Source organism: Macaca nemestrina, chromosome 8, assembly GCF_043159975.1.
Source record: "Macaca nemestrina isolate mMacNem1 chromosome 8, mMacNem.hap1, whole genome shotgun sequence".
In the NCBI taxonomy this organism is placed as follows: Eukaryota; Metazoa; Chordata; class Mammalia; order Primates; family Cercopithecidae; genus Macaca; species Macaca nemestrina.
Genome location: NC_092132.1, coordinates 134,710,728 through 134,732,347, shown reverse-complemented (window position 1 = coordinate 134,732,347; position 21,620 = coordinate 134,710,728). Strand labels below are relative to the sequence as shown.

At 42.7% G+C, this 21,620-nt stretch overlaps 1 protein-coding gene and 1 long non-coding RNA gene across 5 annotated transcripts in view; one reads left to right on the top strand and one right to left on the bottom strand.

Annotated features, from left to right (window-relative positions):
* LOC105482122 (integrator complex subunit 10) overlaps nt 1-13,673 on the top strand; it is a 35,688-nt gene extending 22,015 nt beyond the window's left edge. For 2 of the 4 annotated variants that reach the window (XM_011742069.3, XM_011742068.3), the window contains exons 14-18: nt 4,526-4,605; nt 5,764-5,926; nt 7,315-7,408; nt 10,786-10,863; nt 13,247-13,673. In XM_011742069.3, coding sequence (XP_011740371.1) covers nt 4,526-4,605; nt 5,764-5,926; nt 7,315-7,408; nt 10,786-10,863; nt 13,247-13,403 — 572 coding nt within the window. In that variant the 3' untranslated portion in view covers nt 13,404-13,673. The remainder of the gene's footprint in view (nt 1-4,525; nt 4,606-5,763; nt 5,927-7,314; nt 7,409-10,785; nt 10,864-13,246) is intronic. The other 2 variants (XM_011742071.3, XM_011742070.3) reach the window with 1 other exon arrangement.
* LOC105482124 (uncharacterized) lies at nt 10,065-16,401 on the bottom strand. The gene is made up of 2 exons (XR_987403.2): nt 15,103-16,401; nt 10,065-11,087 (listed from the first exon to the last, which is right to left on the bottom strand). It is a non-coding gene; the product is annotated as an uncharacterized lncRNA (long non-coding RNA).
* Nucleotides 16,402-21,620: the final 5,219 nt, after the last annotated feature.

The following is a 21,620-nucleotide window of genomic DNA, read 5'->3' as shown; positions in this document are numbered from 1 at the left end:
CACAACCAGACTCTGGAAGAAAAAAAAAAAAAAAAAAGAAAGAAGGAAAGAAAATAAATCAGAATGTTCCCTTAGCTATTAAAGAAATTAAATTTGTTATCAAAAACCTTCCACAAAGAATTCAGGTTCAAATGGCTTCACTGGTGAATTCTATCAAAAATTTCGGAAGAAATAGTGCCAATTCTACACAAACTCTTATCAGAAAATAGAGGAAGAGTCCCAATTCATTTTTAAAGGCTGACACAGTAACCCTGATAGTAAAACCAAACAAGAGTATCACAAGAGAAGAACTTGAAAGGCCAGTGTCCATCATGAACTATAATAGGTGTCAAATCCTTAACAAAATATTAGCAAACTGAATACAGCAATATAGAAGGACAATCTATTATGACCAAGTATACTAGGAATGCATAGGCGTTTGAACATACAGAAATCAGCCGGTGGCGCACGCCTGTAATCACAGCACGTTGGGAGGCCGAGGCGGGAGGATCACGAGGTCAGGAGATCGAGACCATCCTGGCTAATGTGGTGGAACCCCCATCTCTACTAAGAAATACAAAAAAGTAGACGGGCATGGTGGCAGGCGCCTGTAATCCCAGCTACTCTGGGGGCTGAGGCACAGGAATCGCTTGAATCTGGGAGGCGAAGGTTGCAGTGAGCTGAGATTGCACCACTACACTCCAGCCTGGGCTACAGAGCGAGACTCTGTCTTAAAACAAAAACAAAAACAAACAAACAAAAAAATCAGTGTAATTCACTCCATTGGCAGATAGAAGGAGAAAAATCATGACTGTCTTAATAGATGCCTACAGAATTCAATATCAGTTCAGGATAACAAAAATCTTAGCAAACTAGGAATAGAAGGAAACTGTTTTTTAACATCAAACTTAACCATGAAATATTGAATGCTTTCCCCCACTAAGATTAGAAACAATACAAGGATGTCTGCCCTTACCATTTCTGTTCAATAATCTGGAGATTCTAGGCAGTACAGCAGGCAGGAAAAGTGAATAAAGGCATAAAGATTTGACAAATACGACTACCTTTATTCACAGTTACATATTTTGGCCAGGTATGGCGGCTGATGCCTGTAATCCCAGCACTTTAAGAGGCTGAGGCAGGAGGATTGCTTGAGGGAGCCCAAACCAGCGTGGGCAACAAAGTGAGATCCCATCTCTACAAAACATTTAAAAATCAGCCAGACTTAGTGGTGTGAACCTGTAGTTCCAGCTACTCTAGAGGCTGAGGCAGGAGGATCGCTTGAGCTCAGGAGGTCAAGGCTGTGGTGAGCTATGATTGCGTCACTGCACTCCAGCCTGGGCAACAGAGAAAGATTTCCCTGTCTCAAAAAACAAAAACAAAAAAACTAACATAGTTACATATTTAGCTGTGTAGAAAACTTGAGGGAATCTCCACAAATTCGCAAGGCTGGGCACACTGGCTCACGCCTCTAATCCCAACACTTTGGGAGGCTGAGGCAGGTGGACTACTTGAGGCTAGGAGTTTGAGATAAGCCTGGCCAACATGGTGAAACCCCATTTCTACTAAAAGCACAAAAATAAGCCAGGTGTAGTGGCACACACCTTTAATCCCAGTTACTCAGGAGGTTGAGGTGGGAGAATCACTTGAATCTGGGAGGCGGAGGTTTCAGTGAGCCAAGATTACACCACTGCGCTCCAGCCTAGGCGACAGAGTGAGAGCCTGTCTCAAAAAAAATAAAAGTTCCAAGACATTTTAGTGTATAAAAAATCAATTCAATTTGTATGCTATTAATAAGCAATTACCAAATGAATTTTTTAAGATACTGTTTCTAATAGCGTCATAAAAACATAAAATACTTAGAGGTAAATTTAATGGAAGATATGCAAAACCTCCACTTTGAATATCACAAAATATTTCTGAGAAAAATTAAAGATTTTTGAAAATGGACAGATCATGTTTCCAGATCAGAAGATTCAATATTATTATGGTGCCATTTCTCCCCAAATGCATCTGTGGATTCAATGCAATTTCAACCAAAATTATGGTAGACTTCATGGTTTTTGGAGGTTTTTTGCTAGAAGTTCACAAAGTGATTCTAAAATGTAAGTGGAAATACTATATAATCTAGAATAGTCAAAAGTTTTAAAAAAGACACACCTAAGTGAGTTATACTACATAATAACAAGACTTAATATACAAGCATAATAATCAAGACAGAGTTGACAAAATATTGACATAGGAATGGAGAATCCAGAAATAGACTTGCATAGATTTGATCAAATGATTTTCAATGAAGGCATCAAAGTAATTCAATAGGGAAAGGAAAGACTTTTCAACCAGTGGTGCTGGAGCAGATTACTTTGTGTATGTTTGAAGTTTTCTACAACAAATTGTTTAAAAAAAAAAAAATCTAGCCCAGACTTCTTCAAAAATTAAGTATTTCTGCAGAACAGAAAGTTTCTGGTTGAAACTCATGACCCTGTAGATGAAGACTCACAGCTTGAGAAACACTAAGGTGTACAACTAGGAGGCAAGGTATATAATTAGGTAACGACATGTTCAACTTGGTAATGCTAAGTTAGCTTCCAGAGTGGTTGCATGACTTTATATACCTTCCAGAAACTGATTAGGTGGATAAGACTGACCTAGCTGACCTCAAGACTTAATTTAAAGCTTTAGTAATTAAGATAGGGTAGCAATGACACAGGGGTTGACCAGTGGAACAGCATAGAAAACTGAGAAATAGATGACATTAAAATTCAGTGAGGGAAGAATGAATTTATTCAGTAAGTGGTACTAGAACAATTTTTTATTCAAATGTAAAAAACGACAATAAAAAATTGAGATCCCCTCCTTCACACTACATAGACATCCTGTAAATTTTAAGGTTGAAATGTGACAGCAAAAACTCCAAAACTTCTAAACTTTTAGAAGAAAATTTAAAAATAGAAAGATTAGTAAATTTGATCACATTAAAATTAAAATACTAATAAAGGCTATTACAATCAAAGTGAAAAGATAAGCCACAGATTGCCAGAAAATTGTCTATCACACAAAATCAACAAAAACTTAGTATCCAGAGTTTTGAAAGAGCTCCTCCAGACCAATAGGAAGCAATTATCCAATCCCCATAGAAAAATAGGCAAAGGACAGGAACAACAGATTCAGAGGAGCAGAAATCCACATGGCCAAAAACTATTTGGAAAGATTCTCAGCCTTTTGTCATATGGGCAATTCTGAATAAAACAATAAGCTACCATTTCACACACATCAGAATGCAAAAACTGAAGAGGCAATGACTGTTAGGATGTGAAGGAACACAGTCCCATGTGCTTCTGGAAGGGGTGTAAAGTCATGCAACCATTCTGGAAACCAACTTCACATAACCAAGTTGAACATGTCATTACCTAATTATTAAATGTACCTCACCTCCTAGTTGTATACCTTAGATTAGTGTTTTTTAAGCTATGAGTCTTCATTTACTGGGTCATGAGTTTCAACCAGAAATTTTCTTTTTTAATGAGATAGAATTTAATAATATTTTTAAAAGACATCTCAGATAAGAAGAGAGACTATTATTTCATGTACCTTTTGTTTTGGATATATCACATTATGTAAGTATGTGTGTAAAGGATCCCATGTGAAAAAATATATTTATTTCTTGCTATCTTGCCTCTGAGCAGAGAAAGATAACAGACATACAGAACACAGACCAAAAAGGGAAGATCGGGATCTTGCTTTGAAAAAGCTGTTGCTTAAAGTTATTTCCACAAATGTATGAGAATATGTAAGAATGTATATTTATCATTGGAATAGTGAAAAATTGGAAATGTCAATATCCACTGTAAAAAGAATGGATGCATCAATTACGGTATATGTAGACAACAGAATACTATATAACACTGAAAATGAATGAACTGGAGCTACATGTATTGATATTGATCCGTTAATAAACCTGAACCACATGAAGTTCAGTAAAAAAGCAATTTGCAGAAGGATACATACAAAATGACACCATTTATACAGTAGACTGAAAGCACGCAGAACAATCCATTGTTGCCTATGTGTGTAACAGTCATAGGAATGACAACCACTGCCTTCAGAAGTATGGCTACCTGTGGGATGGAAGAGAATGGGATCAGAGAAGGATACACAATAGGCTTTAACTGATTTTGTGATTATTGATATTAGAAATGTTTAAAATTAAAATATTAACATTTCTTGAAGCTGAGTGGTGAGCACACCAGTGTATCATATTCTCTGTATATAATTTGCTGTATATTTGAAATGTTTTCTCATAAAAAGTATTTAAGCAAGTTTAGGAAAGAATATTGATAAATGAAATCTAGAGACCATCAAAAGCCAGTTTCACCATCACAAAGTATAATTGTGTTTCAACTATATTTGAAATCGTGTGGCTATTGCATATTCTTTGTTTTTTTTTTTTATTATTATTTAAAGAAAGCATCTTAAACAGTTGCTTTTCAAAGCTGTTTTCTCTGATCATAATGTGCATTAACCTAACCTTGTGGACTTCTGTTAGGTTCGGATCTCAAGCTCCTGCCATGTACCAGCAAGGCTATCATGCCATACTGCCTGCATTTAATGTTAGCCTGTTTTAAGGTAAGCTCAAAGTTGATTAGCTTGAAAAAAATTTAATTTCAAATATTATTCTCATGACTTGAGAACTTGAGAACCTTGTTAAGGATTGTTATTTTAGTACTTTCCAGAGCGGCCCAAACAGTTAGAAAAGCACATGGGCTAGTAATTAACAAATCTTTATTAAATAATGACTGCGCTAGGCAAAGAGAAGTCAGAAGTTCTCCCCGTCCTCGAAAAGTGTAATAGTAGGACAGATATGCAAATAACCTTGACTGTTGTAGTGTTTAGTAAATATTTTATCAATATAAATACATTAGTTACAAAGAAAGGGAATACAAATTGCGGTTGGGTTCACGGAGGGATAATGAGTTTGTCATTGTAAAGACGTGCTAGATGAAGCATGTTAGGCGTAGAGATAAACACCAGTAACAGCCCAACAGTTGAGAAAGTTCCAGGACTTGAAAGAACACCAAGGCCCTTGGCTGCAGGTAGAGCACAGCCTTAGAGCAGGGAGGCTTCATTGTTTCTAGAAGGTTTGTCGGCCAGAGAGTAAAACATTGGGACTCCACTTCAGTGCAGTAACTCCCAAACTTAACTCATCATCCATATCACTTAGGGCAACAAAAATAATTTAAAGTGTGATTTTATGCATAACCGCTCATTTGAAACAAAAACTCTTGTGACCATTTCTCTAGTTCACACTTCTGCTTATTTCCTTGTGGCTCATCGCCTTTCCTTCTCCCCAATCCCATGTTCTCTGCAAACAGTTCTCTCCTAGATGGCCTCTTGCCCACCTTCTGCTCCCATCTGCTCCCTTTCAAAGAAATCTCCAGATTTATTTCTCCGTTACACAGGATCAGTCAAAGTTCTCTACCCCTGATTCCCACATGCAAAAGCTTCAGGCCCACCTATGTCCGACTCCCACCTACACACACTGCCAGCAGCTGTGCACAGCCCAGAGGGAGCCTGAGGCTTCTTTGGTTAGAATCCACCTTCCTTAGAAGGCCGCTGTGATGTTTACCAGCCATTTCGTTTTGCCTTTGTTTCCTTCTTACTCTATAATGACCTTTATCACACATTTGCATAGACAGCATGTTTTTGGAAAGTGATGTTTGGTGTATTTCAGATTGCCCTGTGACTTCCCTTTCCTTCTCTCTTGTATAAATCTTTGTCTTGCAGCTCAGAGCTTTCACAGACAACAGAGACGACATGGCATTGGGGCATGTGATTGTGTTGCTTCAGCAAGAGTGGCCACGGGGCGAGAATCTTTTCCTGAAAGCTGTCAATAAAATTTGCCAACAAGGAAATTTCCAATACGAGAATTTTTTCAATTACGTTACAAGTATCCTTTTTTCTTGTTTAAGCATAACACATTCTGATTTTCTGTAGAATGAATACATGATACAAAAAGAATGTATTCTTCCGGATAGAAATAATGATTTTTACTATTTTGCAGCGAAGAGAAGGAATGGGGATTAAAACCGGGGCTGTGGCAGTTGATCTTGTGAAAGTCATAAAAGACGTGATTCAAGGAATTGGGAATCTTACCGCCCTCTTCCATTTTCCACTGCTAGCTGACTTCTCAGAAGGTAGCCAAAATGCCTCCAGTAATAGCCTACAGGTTGCTGATAGGTCCGGCTTGCCTGGTTTAGCCATGGAATATAATACTAATAGTTCCTCTTCTTCCATCTATCAAAAGAATGCCTCCTGTGGCCTCTGGGGACAGTGGCTGTGCCCTCTGATCACTTGTTAGGGCACCCTGCCACAACTGTCTTACCTACCAATGAGTACCCACCGGAGATGCTGCACAGCACAGTAGCTGCCTCTGACATTAGGTAATGCGTTTATTTCACACTGTTTATTAGGGAAAGATCTTTGAATTAAAGGTTAGTTATCAATTTGGGTGTTTTTACTTCATTGCTTATCTTGTTACATTATTTCTGAATCACAAGGAATATAAATGATATTCTTGTTCAGGTGCTCAGGGCAATAGTTTTTATTTTTATTTTGTTTTTTTAGAGTCAGGGTCTTGCTGTGTCACCCAGGCTGGAGTGTAGTGGTGCGATCGTAGCTCACTGCAGTCTCAAGCTCCTGGGCTCAAGAGACCCTCCTGCCTCAGCCTTCTGAGTAGCTAGGACTGCAGGTATGAACTACCATGCCAGGCCAAAGTAATAGTTTTTAACCTTTTTTGGGACAGATATCTTTTGAGAATCTGATGAAAGTTACATAATTTTTCACTCGAAAAATGCATACATGAATGTCACTGACGTATTGCATAAAGTTTGGGTGACTCACGGAAGCTTCCTCCTCTGATGCATCTACAGATCCTTGCACCCCAGCTCTGAAGAAGTCATCACTTTATTTTTATGAATTTTATGTTCTGTAACACCAAACAATCCTCCCCACTCTCACCACCTCTTTCATTTCTTATTAAGAAAACAAAAAGCTTTTGCTCTTGTGATCATGTAGTATTAATTATCATCGATATGGAAAACATGTTGCCCTCATGCTCTTTAGCCTGGCACATCTCCTGCCAAGAGTTATCTGTGCGAGGGAGCTTGGTGGGTATAAGAATGAGGTTTTGGAATCAGACAGATCTGGGGTCAAATACAGAGTCTGCAGTTTGTGGGGTGGCAATGGGCACGTTACTCAACTGCCGAGACCCCATTTCCTCGTCAGAGAGAACTGGCACCTGTTTTTACCTGTAGTTAACCTGAATCTGGCCTGCAGATATTGATATGCTGGAGGAATTTGCCTACTTGAGAACTCAGGAAGGTGGGAAAATTCATCTGGAATTACTACCCAATCAAGGAATGCTGATCAAGTAAGCATGCTCTCTTTTGCTCTTCCACGCTGAGTGCTCACCTTTTGTGTCTTTGTATGAAGTATTTGTAAATGTCTATACCTATCAAAACTTTAATGCAAAGGACTTTGAACCTGGTCTCTGTTTTGACAGTCAGTTTGATTCCGGGTTATCTTTTGAAAAACTCGCATTTCCTTAACTACGTTTCTTAAAACACTTTGCTTAAATTGGGGTATTTTTGTCACATTTGCAACTTTTTCACTGCACAAAAGTCTCATTCATGGTATCTTTTCTTTTCAAAAATTTATAGGGTGATTCTATAAGTTTCTCATTAGTCACAGAGTGCCTTTAATTAAGAACAGCTGTGTGGCCAGGTGTGGTGGCTCACACCTGTAATCTCAGCACTTTTGGAGGCCAAGGCGGGCAGATCACCTAAGGCCAGGAGTTCAGGACCAGCCTGGCCAACATGGTGAAACCCCGTCTCTACTAAAAATACAAAAAAAAAAAAAAAAAAAATTATCCGGGTGTGGCGGTGGGCGCCTATAATCCCAGCTACTTGGGAGGCTGAGGCAGGAGAACTGCTTGAACTCAGGGGGCGGAGGCTGCAGTGAGCCAAGGTCGCGCCATTGCACTCCAGCCTGGGCGACAAGAGCAAAACTCTATCTCAAAAAACAAAACAAAACAAAACAGCTGTGCTTAATTAAAATTGTGCTGGGTTAGAAAAATTCTTTAGGAAAAACTACAGACTTTTTATTTATAAATGACCTACGAAGCCCTCCTATGCAATCCTCATTACTTACACAACACAAAGTATTAATAGCCAGGTGTAGTCCCTCTAAGAACACACCTGTCCCAAGAAATGATGGTGGGAGTGGTTGGTCTCCACCATACTCCCCTGAACCCACAAGATGTTACTAAAATTCCAGGTTGGCCCAGATGAAAATGCCAAATTAGTGACCATTTATGATTTTTAAATAGCTCATAAATCTTGCTTCTCTCCTTCAATCCTCATTGTAGTTTCGGTAATATATCCTCTCTGCTGTAAATGCCACGTGTAGTTTTATTTTCATACTTCCTCCTTTGCTTCCTGCACATTCAGTGTGTCTGTAAGTCAGTGTTAGAATTTCTGCAAGAGACTGAATCCTGAATGAGAAGAAGGTACTGCTAAAACTAAAAACATTTTTCTTTTTCCCTCAATGATGGAATAAACTAGTTTTCAGTTGTTGAAAGCAAAACTCCACATCTTGTTCTATCTTGATAGTCTTAGAAATGCCGAGGGAAAGACGTAAGAAATGTTCCTTTTAGATTTCCGTAACCTCAGTAATTTGCTGTATAGCAAACATTTCTTTTTATGTCTAGCAAGAATAGGGTCTTGTGGAATCCATTCTCAAGAATGGAAAGATTAAGTGGTTTTTTCCCCCTTCATGTTATAAGTGTTATTAAATTATAAACTTTTAGAACAAAAGGACAATGCTCTTTTTAAAAATATACAAGACCTTTCTGCATTGGGTTGCTCAAGCAGGATGGACAAGGACTGGTATCTTCCCATCCCCATTTACTTTTCTAAGATCATGAATCGAAACTATGGGAAGAATAACTCTGTTGTTCAAAATATTCTTAACAGTGTTTGGGGATAAAGATTACCTTTGGATACGGAAGCCCAGGTAACCCCTTTTGATTTGTGATTTGTTTTCTAGACTTTGAAACTGGATATACAAATACAGCCCGAATCAAGCTTTTTAGTTAATTCCCATCAGCAGTCACCTTATGAGTTAATACAGAGACAGCCAGAGTGGAACCGAAGTCTGTGTACATAGGATTAAACCTACGGATGATTATCACTTTACCTAGATAATGCGTAACTATTAGTGCAGGTGTGAGAGACGGATTGTCAAAAAATCAACAGTTGAACCTCAGACTTCATTGTACTGAACCTTTCTTCTTTTACCAGTTTTTACTGAGCTGAAGAGTGACATAAGTCCATGTGGACAAACCCTAGGATGGGGAATGAGAGCAAGGGAGTGTTGGGTACCAGCTAGTATCACAGGGCAGAGCGTTCGGAGCTGTTTGTGTAAAGGATACCCATCATGCACTTCTAACTAGTGAGGGATAACTCCAGGCTCTGCCACCTTGATCAATATGACCGTTAATTTCTTGTAACTTTCTAGAGAAGACAAGCCTCTTAGGAAGGCTGCAGTTTCATCAGTTTGGAAGCAGGAATAGGGATTATTCCGTAGTGATCTGACCGTGTAGGGACTTGCCCAGAGTCTTCACTGTGTGAATCTCAAGGTTAATTACTTATGCCTAAATTAACATGGTAGAAAGCACACTGCTTAAGGCAGAGAGTTCTTCCTCACTGAGGAATGGTTGGACTCTTCATTAAACAATCTCAATTCCTTTTCCCTTTGGGTTCCAAACAAGTTCTCTGAAGCCATTACAGACCTTTTGGGTGGTCCCTCCAGATGAGTGGCAGAGATGTTGTGAGCAGTGTACACTTCTCCCCGGGGGTAAGGCTGTGAGTCTGCCCTAGCTGTGGCATCTGGGATGCAAGCAGGTACAGTACCAACACTGAAGGCACCCGGTGCTTCACTCAAAGGAGGGAGAAGCTCTTACTCTGTTATAAAGACCTTTTGCTCTTAAGTATTTTAAAAGAGAGAAATGTTTCTGTGCTGATAAATGCAGTATCCTAGTTGTATTAGAGTGGATTAAAATGGAAAACAATGTCCTACTTATACTCTGAATAGGGTGGATAATAATGTTCTATGAGGTGATCACCAGCTAATATACTAAATCTTTGTTGTTACAGAATTCTGCACAGCCATGGGTCCCGGACTCTTATTTTCCCCCATCTGTTCTCAATATGTTTTTGAAATTCAAACTTACCCTTTTTTTTTTTTTAATCAAAAACATTGCCAGACCATTTAGTCCTCTTGGAAGGGCCTCTCCGGTGGGGCTTCAATCCTGTTAAAGATGGTTACCAGACATCACCAGGTTGAATGCTGGGACTGGTGTACCGTGAGAAGAGTGGAAAGTAAAGAGGCTGGCTTTGAAAATGTGTCTTCTCAAAGGCTGCCCCTCCTCCCTGTTGCCATTCAGCTGCATTCCATCGTCCTCTTCCTCACTGGTCGCTTTTTATACCACCTCCAAAGGGGGCTGAGCTCTGGGACCAGGAACTGAGACGCCTCTGGACACGCACCAGCAGCAGCGGGTGCAGTGAGGGCTGGCTAGCTTCTCCCCAGTCTCCTTAAACACCCAGCCACGGCCAGGGGCTTGTTGAGGTTAACGAGTTTCTGTTGAGTCTGCTTCCAGTCTCGTGTATTTTCTCTGGAGTGTTGTTTTTGCAGTGCAGGGTGAGTCGGTGTGGGTGTTTGAATGCTGCTGTTTGCTGTTTTTTAAAGGCCTTCTAGCCCTCCCATGGGGTTGCTGCAGCAGGAATTCTTACCTGTGCTTCAGCCCAGCATACAGACTGCTGACAGGTACCAAGTGGAATAAACGCCCGCTCATAGTGTGCTGTTTGTCAACATGTTCACTGCCCATGGTTCTCAGCTCTTTGTTCCTCAGTGCTCTTTTTCATGCTTTCTTTATTTTTTAAATTTGTTCTGCATTTTGGCAAACCATCTGGTTGTAATATTGTAACATTTCTTATTTTTTTCCATAAGTTGCCAGTGTGTTTGTGTTCGATTTAAAAATCATTATGGATCTAGAAAAAAAATGAAAGCTATTTAAAACTGTATTCAATTATGTGCACATTAGCTTAGGTGCACTATGATTCTCTTTTGATAAAACGTTAAAGCTTTTGGTCATATACATTTAAGGATGCTGACATTTATTTTAAGTACATTTTTACTTGTGGATATTCATACGAGTGACCAGTCGTTATGGTCATATTAGCAATTAGTTGCCTGGTATCTAAATAGGCACTAATGTGGTTTTTTTTCCTGCTACTGATGTTTTTTGAGACCTTACCTTTCTGAATTGAAAATATTTGATAGGCTAAAATGCCACATTTATTAGCTGGTTAATCCTATTCTTAAATCACAAAAGCTTACTCATTCTCTTTTTCATCCAGACTTACCAGAGTGATAGTGGCTCTAATAGAAATATAATTGAATTGTGCCACTCTTTATATATGGAGATAATACAACTGGACCCTGATTGGCAGGATGTAGCATTTAGTTATCTTTTTAGTGGTATTAAAAGCAGGGTTTATTAGCCAGGCCTGGTGGCATGTGCTTGTAATCCCAGCTGCTCGGGAGGCTGAGGCACAAGAATTGCTTGAACCCAGGAGGCAGAGGTTGCAGTGAGCTGAGATCATGCCACTACACTTCAGCCTGGGTGACAGAGCAAGACGCCATCTAAAAAAAGAAAAAGAAAAAGGAGGGTTTCCCCTTTAGCTAACTGTCTGCAAATGCCAGTAACTTCCACATGGTCAGAGGGTCAGCCCCAATATGAGGCTGCAGCCTGGGACCCAGACGAGCAGTATCTCAGGGCAGCATAAAATGGTTTGCATCTATCCCAGTGGGACCTCACTGACGCTATGTCCTAACTACTGAGCTACCCACCCAGACCTGACGAGAGACAGTCACAAAGAACTGCGCATTAACCCCACGGCCCTGCTGTTTTCCTCTGTAGATCTTTAAAACATCCACGGGCATTAGAAGGTTCTGTAATAGCTTTACTTATCTAACAAAGCTGGATTTTTTTTTTTCATCTGTCGTTTTACAACTTGGTGACTCCTGTTGTCCATATTTGATACGATAATTAATACAAGTTTTTCAAAACAGAAACATTTTAGAGTAATTTCAACACTTTTATCTTGCCCAGAACATAAAAGGTCTTCAGTTTCAATCCTTATAACTTTGTGTGAGGGAAATTAGCAGCAGGGTGGGAAACAGAGGTGACTTTTATTTGTCTGAGTCTACCAAATTGCTGAACTAGTAGGTACAACTCCCTTCCTCTTAACTGAGCTGACTGATTTTTGCTAGATTTTTCTTTTCCTTTCTTCATTTTGTTTCTTCTGTTTCCTGGGATTTCATGTGTGATTTCTTTTTCTAAAGCACAACTTTTGGGGCATAGTTAGAGACCTTTTTCCTTTTTTGCCTGTGTCCCCACCACCCCTTCCACACATGTGCAGGTCTCCCCTGAGCGCCCAGACAGCATAGGACCACGCAGTCCACTGCCTCTGCCCCTCAGAGATTCTGCCTCTCTCTCCCGACCTGTGCCACATTCTCGTGTCAGGACCCCAGTTCCCCCTGCGTTTTCTCCAACATATGAGAGTCTACATGGGCACAGCATTTAGAGGAGCTGCCCTGTTCTGGTGTCCTGGGGAGAGAGATGTGCTCGTGACCCGGCTATGCAGGAGCCCTGAACCTTTCTGGGAGCACCAGCTGCGGGGGCCATGGTGGGAGCTCACTTGGGTGATTGGCTCATTCAGGTCTCCCTCCTCCTTGCTGCTGCCTCTGGACGGTCTGCTGGCCTGGCTGGACACGAGCTCTTTGTAGCCAGTATGGACTGGACCCATTTGGCCCTAAGTAACTGAATTGTGTACCAGTCAGCAGTAGGGATGCATAACACCAGAGTTTCATTGATTCAAAGGCAAAGCAGGTGGCATTTCACTGAACAGTTAAATGTTTGAAATAACCTTTTATAGAGTGGGAAAGATGTCTGTCTAGTTTTAAGTCTTTCTGAAAAGGAATGGGCTGGAATGTTTGGTTGGTTGCAGCTATTCTTGTGTTCTTTTTAAAAGATCTTAACTTATACTTAGATATGGGGCAGGCTCTATTCCTACCCAAGTAGCAGCGATCAGTGATGCTGGTGCTAACCCCTGGTCTTTGTCTGTTTCCCTATTGCTGACCTCAGGCACCACACGGTAACTCGAGGCATCACCAAAGGCGTGAAGGAGGACTTTCGCCTGGCCATGGAGCGCCAGGTCTCCCGCTGTGGAGAGAATCTGATGGTGGTTCTGCACAGATTCTGCATTAACGAGAAGATCTTGCTCCTTCAGACTCTGACCTGAGTGGAGACCTGTCCACCAGACACAGCTCAGGACTGTGTAATTTGAGGAGAAGACACCCAGCAGTGATTGACGTGGCGCTCAGCCGCGGTCATTGTTGCTGTTACAAAGAAGAAAACCAGCTGAGTTCTAAGTCCTTGGTTGCTTAAAAGTAGTTCCCAAGAGTCTGAGAAGCTATCTCTATTTTTAAGAGTCATTTTTTGTAATTTTTGTAAAACAAAGACCCAATCTGTTTTGTAAATAAAAATCATCCTAAAATTTGAAGTTTTTAAACATTTCTTTTGATTCTTATGAGTTTTTGAACAGGGGTGCATTTTTCTTCTTTTCTAAGCATATAGCAAGGGGGAAAATCCAGCATAATTGAAATGACTAATGAATTTTACTAATACAGATACTTAAAAGACATGTGTCTTCCATAATCTTAAGATTTTATTTTTCATAGTTAGGCTTTGGTCAGTATTACATGTCAACATAATATTAGACGTTTTCATTCAGGTGGTCTGTTTTTTAGAAACAAGGTCTCACTCTACACCCAGGTTAGAGTGCAGTGGCACGATCCTCACTCACTGCAGCCTCAAACTCCTGGACTCAAGCAATCCTCCTGCCTCAGCCTCCCAAGTAGCTGGGACTACAAGCATACACCACCATGCCCAGCCATTTGTTTTTAATTTTATGTAGAGACAGGGTCTCACCATGTTACCCAGGCTGGTCTCAAACATCTGGCCTCTAGCAATCCTCCCACCTCAGCCTCCCAAAGTGTTGGGACAACAGGCATGAACCACCATACCTAGCCTCATTCGGGAAGTTTTAACACCAAAAACATTTATGTAAAAATGAACTTGAGCCTGACCTCTCCCCACTGACAGTCCCCTGAAGGAGAGGTGCTCAGGGCTGCTGAAAAAGCCCAGGACAGGAAGTGGAGGTGAGAGGCGAGGTGAGCCGAGCAGCCTCACCACTGCTGTTTGGCCCCAGGAAGGCCCTGCTGCTGTGCCAGGGTGGCCCACTGGTTTCTACCCAGGGGTTTTGGAGCCAGGTGGCCTTGTGTGGCTTTGCATCCTGGCTTTGCCCTGCCCTTTACTTGCTGTGTGACCGTGGACAAGGTAACTTCTGTATGCGTCAAGCTCTTTGTCTGAAAACGGAGCTGAATGGTCCTCCCCTCGCTGGTGGTTGGGAGGATGAAATGTTGCTCCCTGTGAAATGCTCGGGAGGGGGACTTGAGTGTAGTTAGTGCTGGCCAATATTAGCTATTAGGCTAGATTTTCTTTTTAGTTAGACTAATTTTATTTTCCTTTTGCTCTTCATGAAATAATATAGCAAACGTCAATAAAATGTGTTTCAAGGGAGTATTTAAGAATGAAAGAGCTAAGAAGTTTTGCAGTTACTCTGTAAAAGGTCTTAGAAATCTTTTCTAAATAAAGATCCTTTTTATAGCTATATTAAAATCAATAAGATGTTTAAGAGACATCTGATCTCAAAAATATCAACTAGCTTGTTTTGCAGTGTTTATTAGTGTAATATGAGTTTATTACAGATATATAAGCAATCCTTTTTTTAATCATGGGATGTGCTGTCACCTAAAACCTCCCAAATTAAACACTCTCACCTTTTGGTTTTCTAACACTGTATTAGGGTTCTCCAGAGGGACAGAACTATTGGATAGATGTATATATGAAAGGGAGTTTGTTAAGGAGAATTAGCTCACATGATCAGAAGGTGAAGCTCCACAGCAGGCCGTCTGCAAGCCGAGGAAGAAGGAAGCCCGCAGTGGCTCAGTCCAAGTCCAAAAGCCTCAAAAGCAGGGAGGCCAACAGTGCAGCCTTCAGTCTGTGACCAAAGACCCAACAGCCCATGACCAACCACTAGTGTAAGTCCAAGAGTCCAAAGGCCAGACAACCTGGAGTCTGATGTCCAAAGGCAGGAAGCATCCAGCACAGGAGAAAGATGAAATCCAGAAGACTCAGCAAGCCAGCTTATCCCACCTTCCGCCTACTTTGTTCTAGCCTCGCTGGTGCCTACCCAGCTTGAGGGTGGGTCTTTCTCTCCCGATCCACTGACTCAGATGTTAATCTCTGGCAACAGCCTCACAGACACACCCAGAAACAACACCAGCTATCTAGGCATCCTTCAACGCAATCAAGTTGACACCTAATATTAACCATCACGAACAGCTTCCTCAGCTCAGTGTTTGGGGGCAGTGCACATCACAACAAGACTTTCCGATACTAGCTATAAAAGGATTAACCATCTTTTTAAAAATGCAGTGGTGCTACTTCTCTGTGAAGAGGCTGTAGAGAAAGGGTCACAGAATAAAATGGAAACTCAGACTGAGTTTGCAGAAAAGGAAGGAGCTGGCAGAAAACTGCAGACCCCTTGGCACATAATGGCTCCATCCAAATCACTGCACTAAGAGACCTGACCAAACTCTAGCTTGGCTACCAGCAGCTTAAGGTCATGACCCCAGTCCCGCTTAAAACGCCTGCCTGAGAAAGCCCCATGCCACCAAAATTCATTCCAGACCAAACCAGGTGATAGGCCGATAGGCGCCCCCTCCCCGGACTCTCTCTTAGAATAGTTACTTTACAAAGGTTGCAATTATACATTCTTTGCCCTTTGAGATGAAAAGCGACCACCCAGAGCTGTTTTCTCAAGAACCCAAGAGCCAGTGCTTTGAAATCCATTCAGGGAGACAACTCTTGCTCCCAGTCCCTGTGGGAGGGAACATTTGAGCTGGGTTTAGACCACTGTAACATTTAGACTCCTACAGGAGATGTACTGTTGCCATGGCAATCCTGCTCCCTGACAAAGGAACTGCAGGCTCAGGCTTTTGGTGTCTGCTTGTCTGAGTAACCAATGGGGCAAAGTTACCATCGGGGTGACCTTAAGGCAGGCAGAAGATAGAGCGGTGCATAGGAGGCGCGACTGACCTTGGATATCTCATCCCAGACATTCCCCTCCCAGGGCAGCGCGGTGCACCCTGCGTGCACGGCATCCTCCTCCTGCGCTTAGGTCCATCTGCGTATAGAGTCCCTACTGGGAAAAGGGGCACTGCCAGAAAGAGGCACCCACCCCTCGCTCGTCAGCAAACGCAGGTTCCTGGGGAAACTGATGCTAGCTTGTAAAGGACCCGCCTCTGGGTTTCCTAAGCAGCAGAACGGCTCCCTGGCTGCAATCCATTGAAAGTCAGTCCTGGACACCGGGGTTTGTCCACCCACATGGAGGCTCCAAGCATCTATGCATCTATCCCTCTCAATCCCCAGGACTTCGGACCCAGAGCCACACTGTGGGGCGGCAGTGATCAGGTAGCCTCCTGGCAACCCAACTCAATGCGCTGCCTCCTCGTCACCCTGCCAGGATGCACCCTGGGCTAGGACAAAGTTGGGGAGTGGTGGGGACAGCAGAGATGGATGGTTAGTCCCTGCATCCTCAGGGTTGACCAGCAGTCTGCCAGGCTCGGTCTCTCTTCTGTAGCCCATCAACCCCCAAAGACTCCCATCGATGGGCCCCTGCCTGCCTTAGGCCAGGGGTCCCCTTTAGACTCTAGCCGAGGGACAGCCCACTGAGACAGTGGACTAGCTCAAGGCCTCGAGCTGCTGGGTCGACCAGTTGTCCAGCTCCCGCCTTAGACGAGAGGCCAGGGCCAACCTAGGTAGGGGCCCATGGGGACCCAGACTGGCAGCGGGGACAAAGCAGAGAATCATTCCTCAGGTGGGGTGGGGCCCAAGGTTTATGGGAAAAATGTTATTGTTATAGAAATATTTATCTGTAAATATGAAATCACATAAACTATAATACAGTCTTCTATAACATGAAATATAAATTGTAGAGGTTATAAATGATAAGTTAATGTGAAAAACAAATAAACATGTGAACAGTTATTTTTATTTTTTTAGAGACAGGGTCTTGCTCCGTCGCCCAGAGTAACAGTCACCCTGGAGTGCAGTGGCGCGACCATGGCCCACCGCAGCCTACTGTGCTTAAGCGATCCCCCCGCCTCAGCTTCTGAGTAGCTGGGACCACTGACACATGCCATCACGGCCGACTAATTTTTAAATTTTTTATACAGATGGGGTTTCACCATGTTGCCCAGGCTGGTCTCGAACTCCTGGACTCAAGAGAACTGGCCACCTCCGCCTCTCAAAGTGCTAGGATTACAGGCGTGAGCCACTACGCCAGGCCTGAAGTTATTTTTTTCACTGTCACTCATCATGATTGTAACTATCTCTGTTATTATGATTATTTGTTGTTGAAGCTACAGCAATAAACATGCTGAGTACAGCTCTCTGTCCACAAAGGGGTCCCACCCATGGGAGGCAATGGAGGAGGGGTTCAGGGCTCAGAATGTCCAACCTTGCAGGGCGCCGCTGTCCCCCACCCACAGCTGACCCTGGCCCAGGGACCTCTGGAAAAAAAAATGTTGAGGCCTCCCTGGACTGTGGGGGTCTGCCCCCTCCAACCCAGCTCCAAGGTGGAGGCCAGGGTCACGCCGGGCAGTCTCCGCCAGCCCTGGGCCAAGAAACGCAACCCGAGGTGAGTAGAGCCGCGGCCGGGTGCCCCTACCACCTGCGATGGCTTCTGTGGACACAAGACTTTTGCATCCCTTGCCAGGAACAAGCTGGCAACTGCTTTTATTTAATCCATGAATGTCAACTAGATGGTCAGACCTGACCCTGGTAAAATGGGGGTGGGAAGGGCTGGGGCTGGTGCAAAAGGGCAGCTAGAGGGTTAACACTGAGATTCAGTCCTCGGATGCAGGGTGCAGGCTGGGGTGTCAGGTGTGGGAGCAACTCACAAGGTTTATAGTAATTAGAATATTTTTTGTTTTTTATAAATATAATTGTAATTATTAATACATATATAATTATGTAAGTACTATAAATACATAACTTTATTATACATAAACTATATATAAAATATAAAATATTTATCTATAAATTATATAATACATAAATATGTTATAGAAATTTTGTTTTTGTTTTTGTCTTTGGGATAGTCTTGCTCTGTCACCTAGGCTGGAGTTCAGTGGCACAGTCTCGGCTCACTACAACCTCCGCCTCCCGGGTTCAAGTGATTCTCCTGTCTCAGCCTCCCAAGCAGCTGGGACCACAGGCACATGCTGCCACACCCGGCTAATTTTTATATTTTTAGTAGAGGCAGGATTTTGCCATGTTGGCCAGGCTGGTATCAAACTCCTGACCTCAAGTGATCTGCCCGCCTCAACCTCCTAAAGTGCTAGGGTTACAGGTGTGAGCCACTGTGCCTAGCCCTGTATGTCATATAAATTCCAAAATGTAAATTAAACTACAGATTATAAACATTTTATAAATATTAATAAGTATATAAAAGTAATAATTATTGTCATTGCTATTTATCGTTATTGTAATTATCACTATGATTACCAACAGGAGCTGTTATAGAAACATTGAATAAATCTTCTCTGTCTAGGAAAGGTATTCAGTTGACCAGAGATGATAAAGGTGGTTTCCAGGCCAATGAATTGTCTCAATTCACTGGTGAGTCCAGGAAGACCCTGAGCAGCCACCAGCCTGGACAGCCTACCCACACCTCTGCAGTGATCTGCCCCAAATGCTCAGGACTGAATCCAGACCCTCCCTCATTTTTGACACCCACTTCCAAGTTAGGGCCAACAGGGGAAGGCCAAATATACTGACCCTCATGGATCATGCGGAATGTACCTCTTCTTGTCAGTCTGCCTCCAGCCATTCTCAGATCAGCCAGCTCTCAGCAGGATGCACCTTCCCCTTTTCCTACCATAAAGCTTTCCCACTCCTTTGCCTGCCTCTGAGTCTCTGCCAATCTCAAGCTGTTGTGGTGGCTGACTCTTACAATACAGAGCGAGCTCTCAATTAATAAATCTTGTTCTCATGTTGGTGATCTTCATCTCCACAAAGGTTATGACACAGGAGTCTTTTGGTGCCTCTGTGCCAACCAGAAAACTCTGTGACTGGCAATGCAGGGACCTTGCTCAGCTCTAGGTTCACCGCTTGGCTTCCTCCACCCACTTGGCCTGGCAGGCTGTACTTGGCTCATGCTTCTGGCCTGGATACCATGCCCACCAGCTCTTCACTCAGCCTGCAACTGGTCTGCATGCTGCCTTCAATGGCTTCTGCCTTGGGCGCCAATGTCTGAATGAGGGAGACGCAGCGATGCCTAAAAGCTTGACGATGCCAGCAACCACAGAGCCCCAAGGGGTGTTACAGTCTTTTGCCTGGGGAGTCCTGAGCTCTGAGCTCTCAGGAGGCATTACAGCTCATTTATGTTACGGCTCATTCATTCCTGTCATCTGCAAGCTTTGGCGAATTGGGTCATGTCCCAGCTTGTTTGGTCCTGCCACCCTGCTCAGGCCCGTGGCTCCTTGGCTGGCCAAGTTCTGCTGCCACCGCTTCCTGTCACATGGGGAAGCCATCTGGCACCAGTAGAGGGTGGGAGGGCTACAGCGCTACAGCTCTTTTCACACCTGCCAGTCAGTGGGCTCTGGGTTCTTATCATGCATCCAAGAGAAATGAGCCATACAGACACCAGAGAGTGGGCAAGGTGGGGAAGAATTATCTTGAGTGACAGAAAAGCTCTCAAAACAAGAGGGGACCCAAAGTGGGTAGCCCTCTGTGTGAAAGGGAGCCTGAAGGCAGATAGTCCCAGTGTGTGGCTGAGTCTAAGGGTTTTATGGGCTCAGAATCGGGAAGTGCATACTGATTGGTCCATGGGCAGGCCTGAAAAAACCACCATTTGGGGAGAAAATTTTTGTAATCTACCCATCTGACAAAGGGTTAATATCCAGAATCTACAGAGAACTTAAACAAATTTACAAGAAAAAATCAAACAACCCCATCAAAAAGTGGGTGAAGGATAGGAACAGACACTTCTCAAAAGAAGACATTTATACAGCCAACAGACACGTGAAAAAATGCTCATCATCACTCGCCATCAGAGAAATGCAAATCAAAACCACAATGAGATACCATCTCACACCAGTTAGAATGACGATCATTAAGAAGTCAGGAAACAACAGGTGCAGGAGAGGATGTGGAGAAATAGGAACGCTTTTACGCTGTTGGTGGGACTGTAAACTAGTTCAACCATTGTGGAAAACAGTGTGGCAATTCCTCAAGGATCTAGAACTAGAAATACCATTTGACCCAGCCATCCCATTACTGGGGATATACCCAAAGGATTATAAATCATGCTACTATAAAGACACATGCACACGTATGTTTATTGTGGCACTATTCACAATAGCAAAGACCTGGAACCAACTCAAATGTCCATCAGTGATAGACTGGATTAAGAAAATGTGGCACATATACACCATGGAATACCATGCAGCCATAAAAAATGATGAGTTCATGTCCTTTGTAGGGACATGGATGAAGCTGGAAATTATCATTCTGAGCAAACTATCACAAGGACAGAAAACCAAACACCACATGTTCTTACTCACAGGTAGGAATCGGACAATGAGAACACTTGGACACAGGAAGGGGAACATCACACACCGGGGCCTGTCGAGGGCTTTCGGGGGGTTGGGGGAGTGGGGAGGGATAGCATTAGGAGATACACCTAATGTAAATGACGAGTTAATGGGTGCAGCACACCAACATGGCACATGTATACATATGTAACAAACTTGCATGTTGTACACATGTACCCTAAAACTTAAAGTATAATTTAAAAAATAAAATAAAATAAAAAATAATAAAAGAAAAAGGCACCATTTGATTGGCTAAAAGGCACCAAAGACATTCTCACTCTGGGTTGTGGACTCTACCTGGAACTGGCAGCCCGGTTTTCAGGCGTCAGGCTGTCTTTTAGCTTAAAGGTTGGGTTTCACTGAAGACCTTTTTCTGCCTAGGAATTTGTCTGCCTCCTGCCTGTATCAGTTAGTAGTAGGGAAAGCAAACGAAGCAATCAGAATCGTAACCATGCCCTATGTCAACTCTTTCTCTGTCTCCTTCATGTTCCTATTTTTTCCATCACACCATTTTTTAAATTAGCATATAATCTGCATACCATAAAAATTCATCCTTTAAAAAGTGTACACTTCAGTGATTTTTAAAGTCTATTCACAAAGTTGTGCAACTATCACCACCATCTAATCCCAGGGCACTTTCATCACCTCAAAAAGAAACCCTTATACCCATTAAACAGTCCCCATACCCATTAAGCAGGCACTTCCCATTTCACCCCTGCCCCATACCTTGGTGA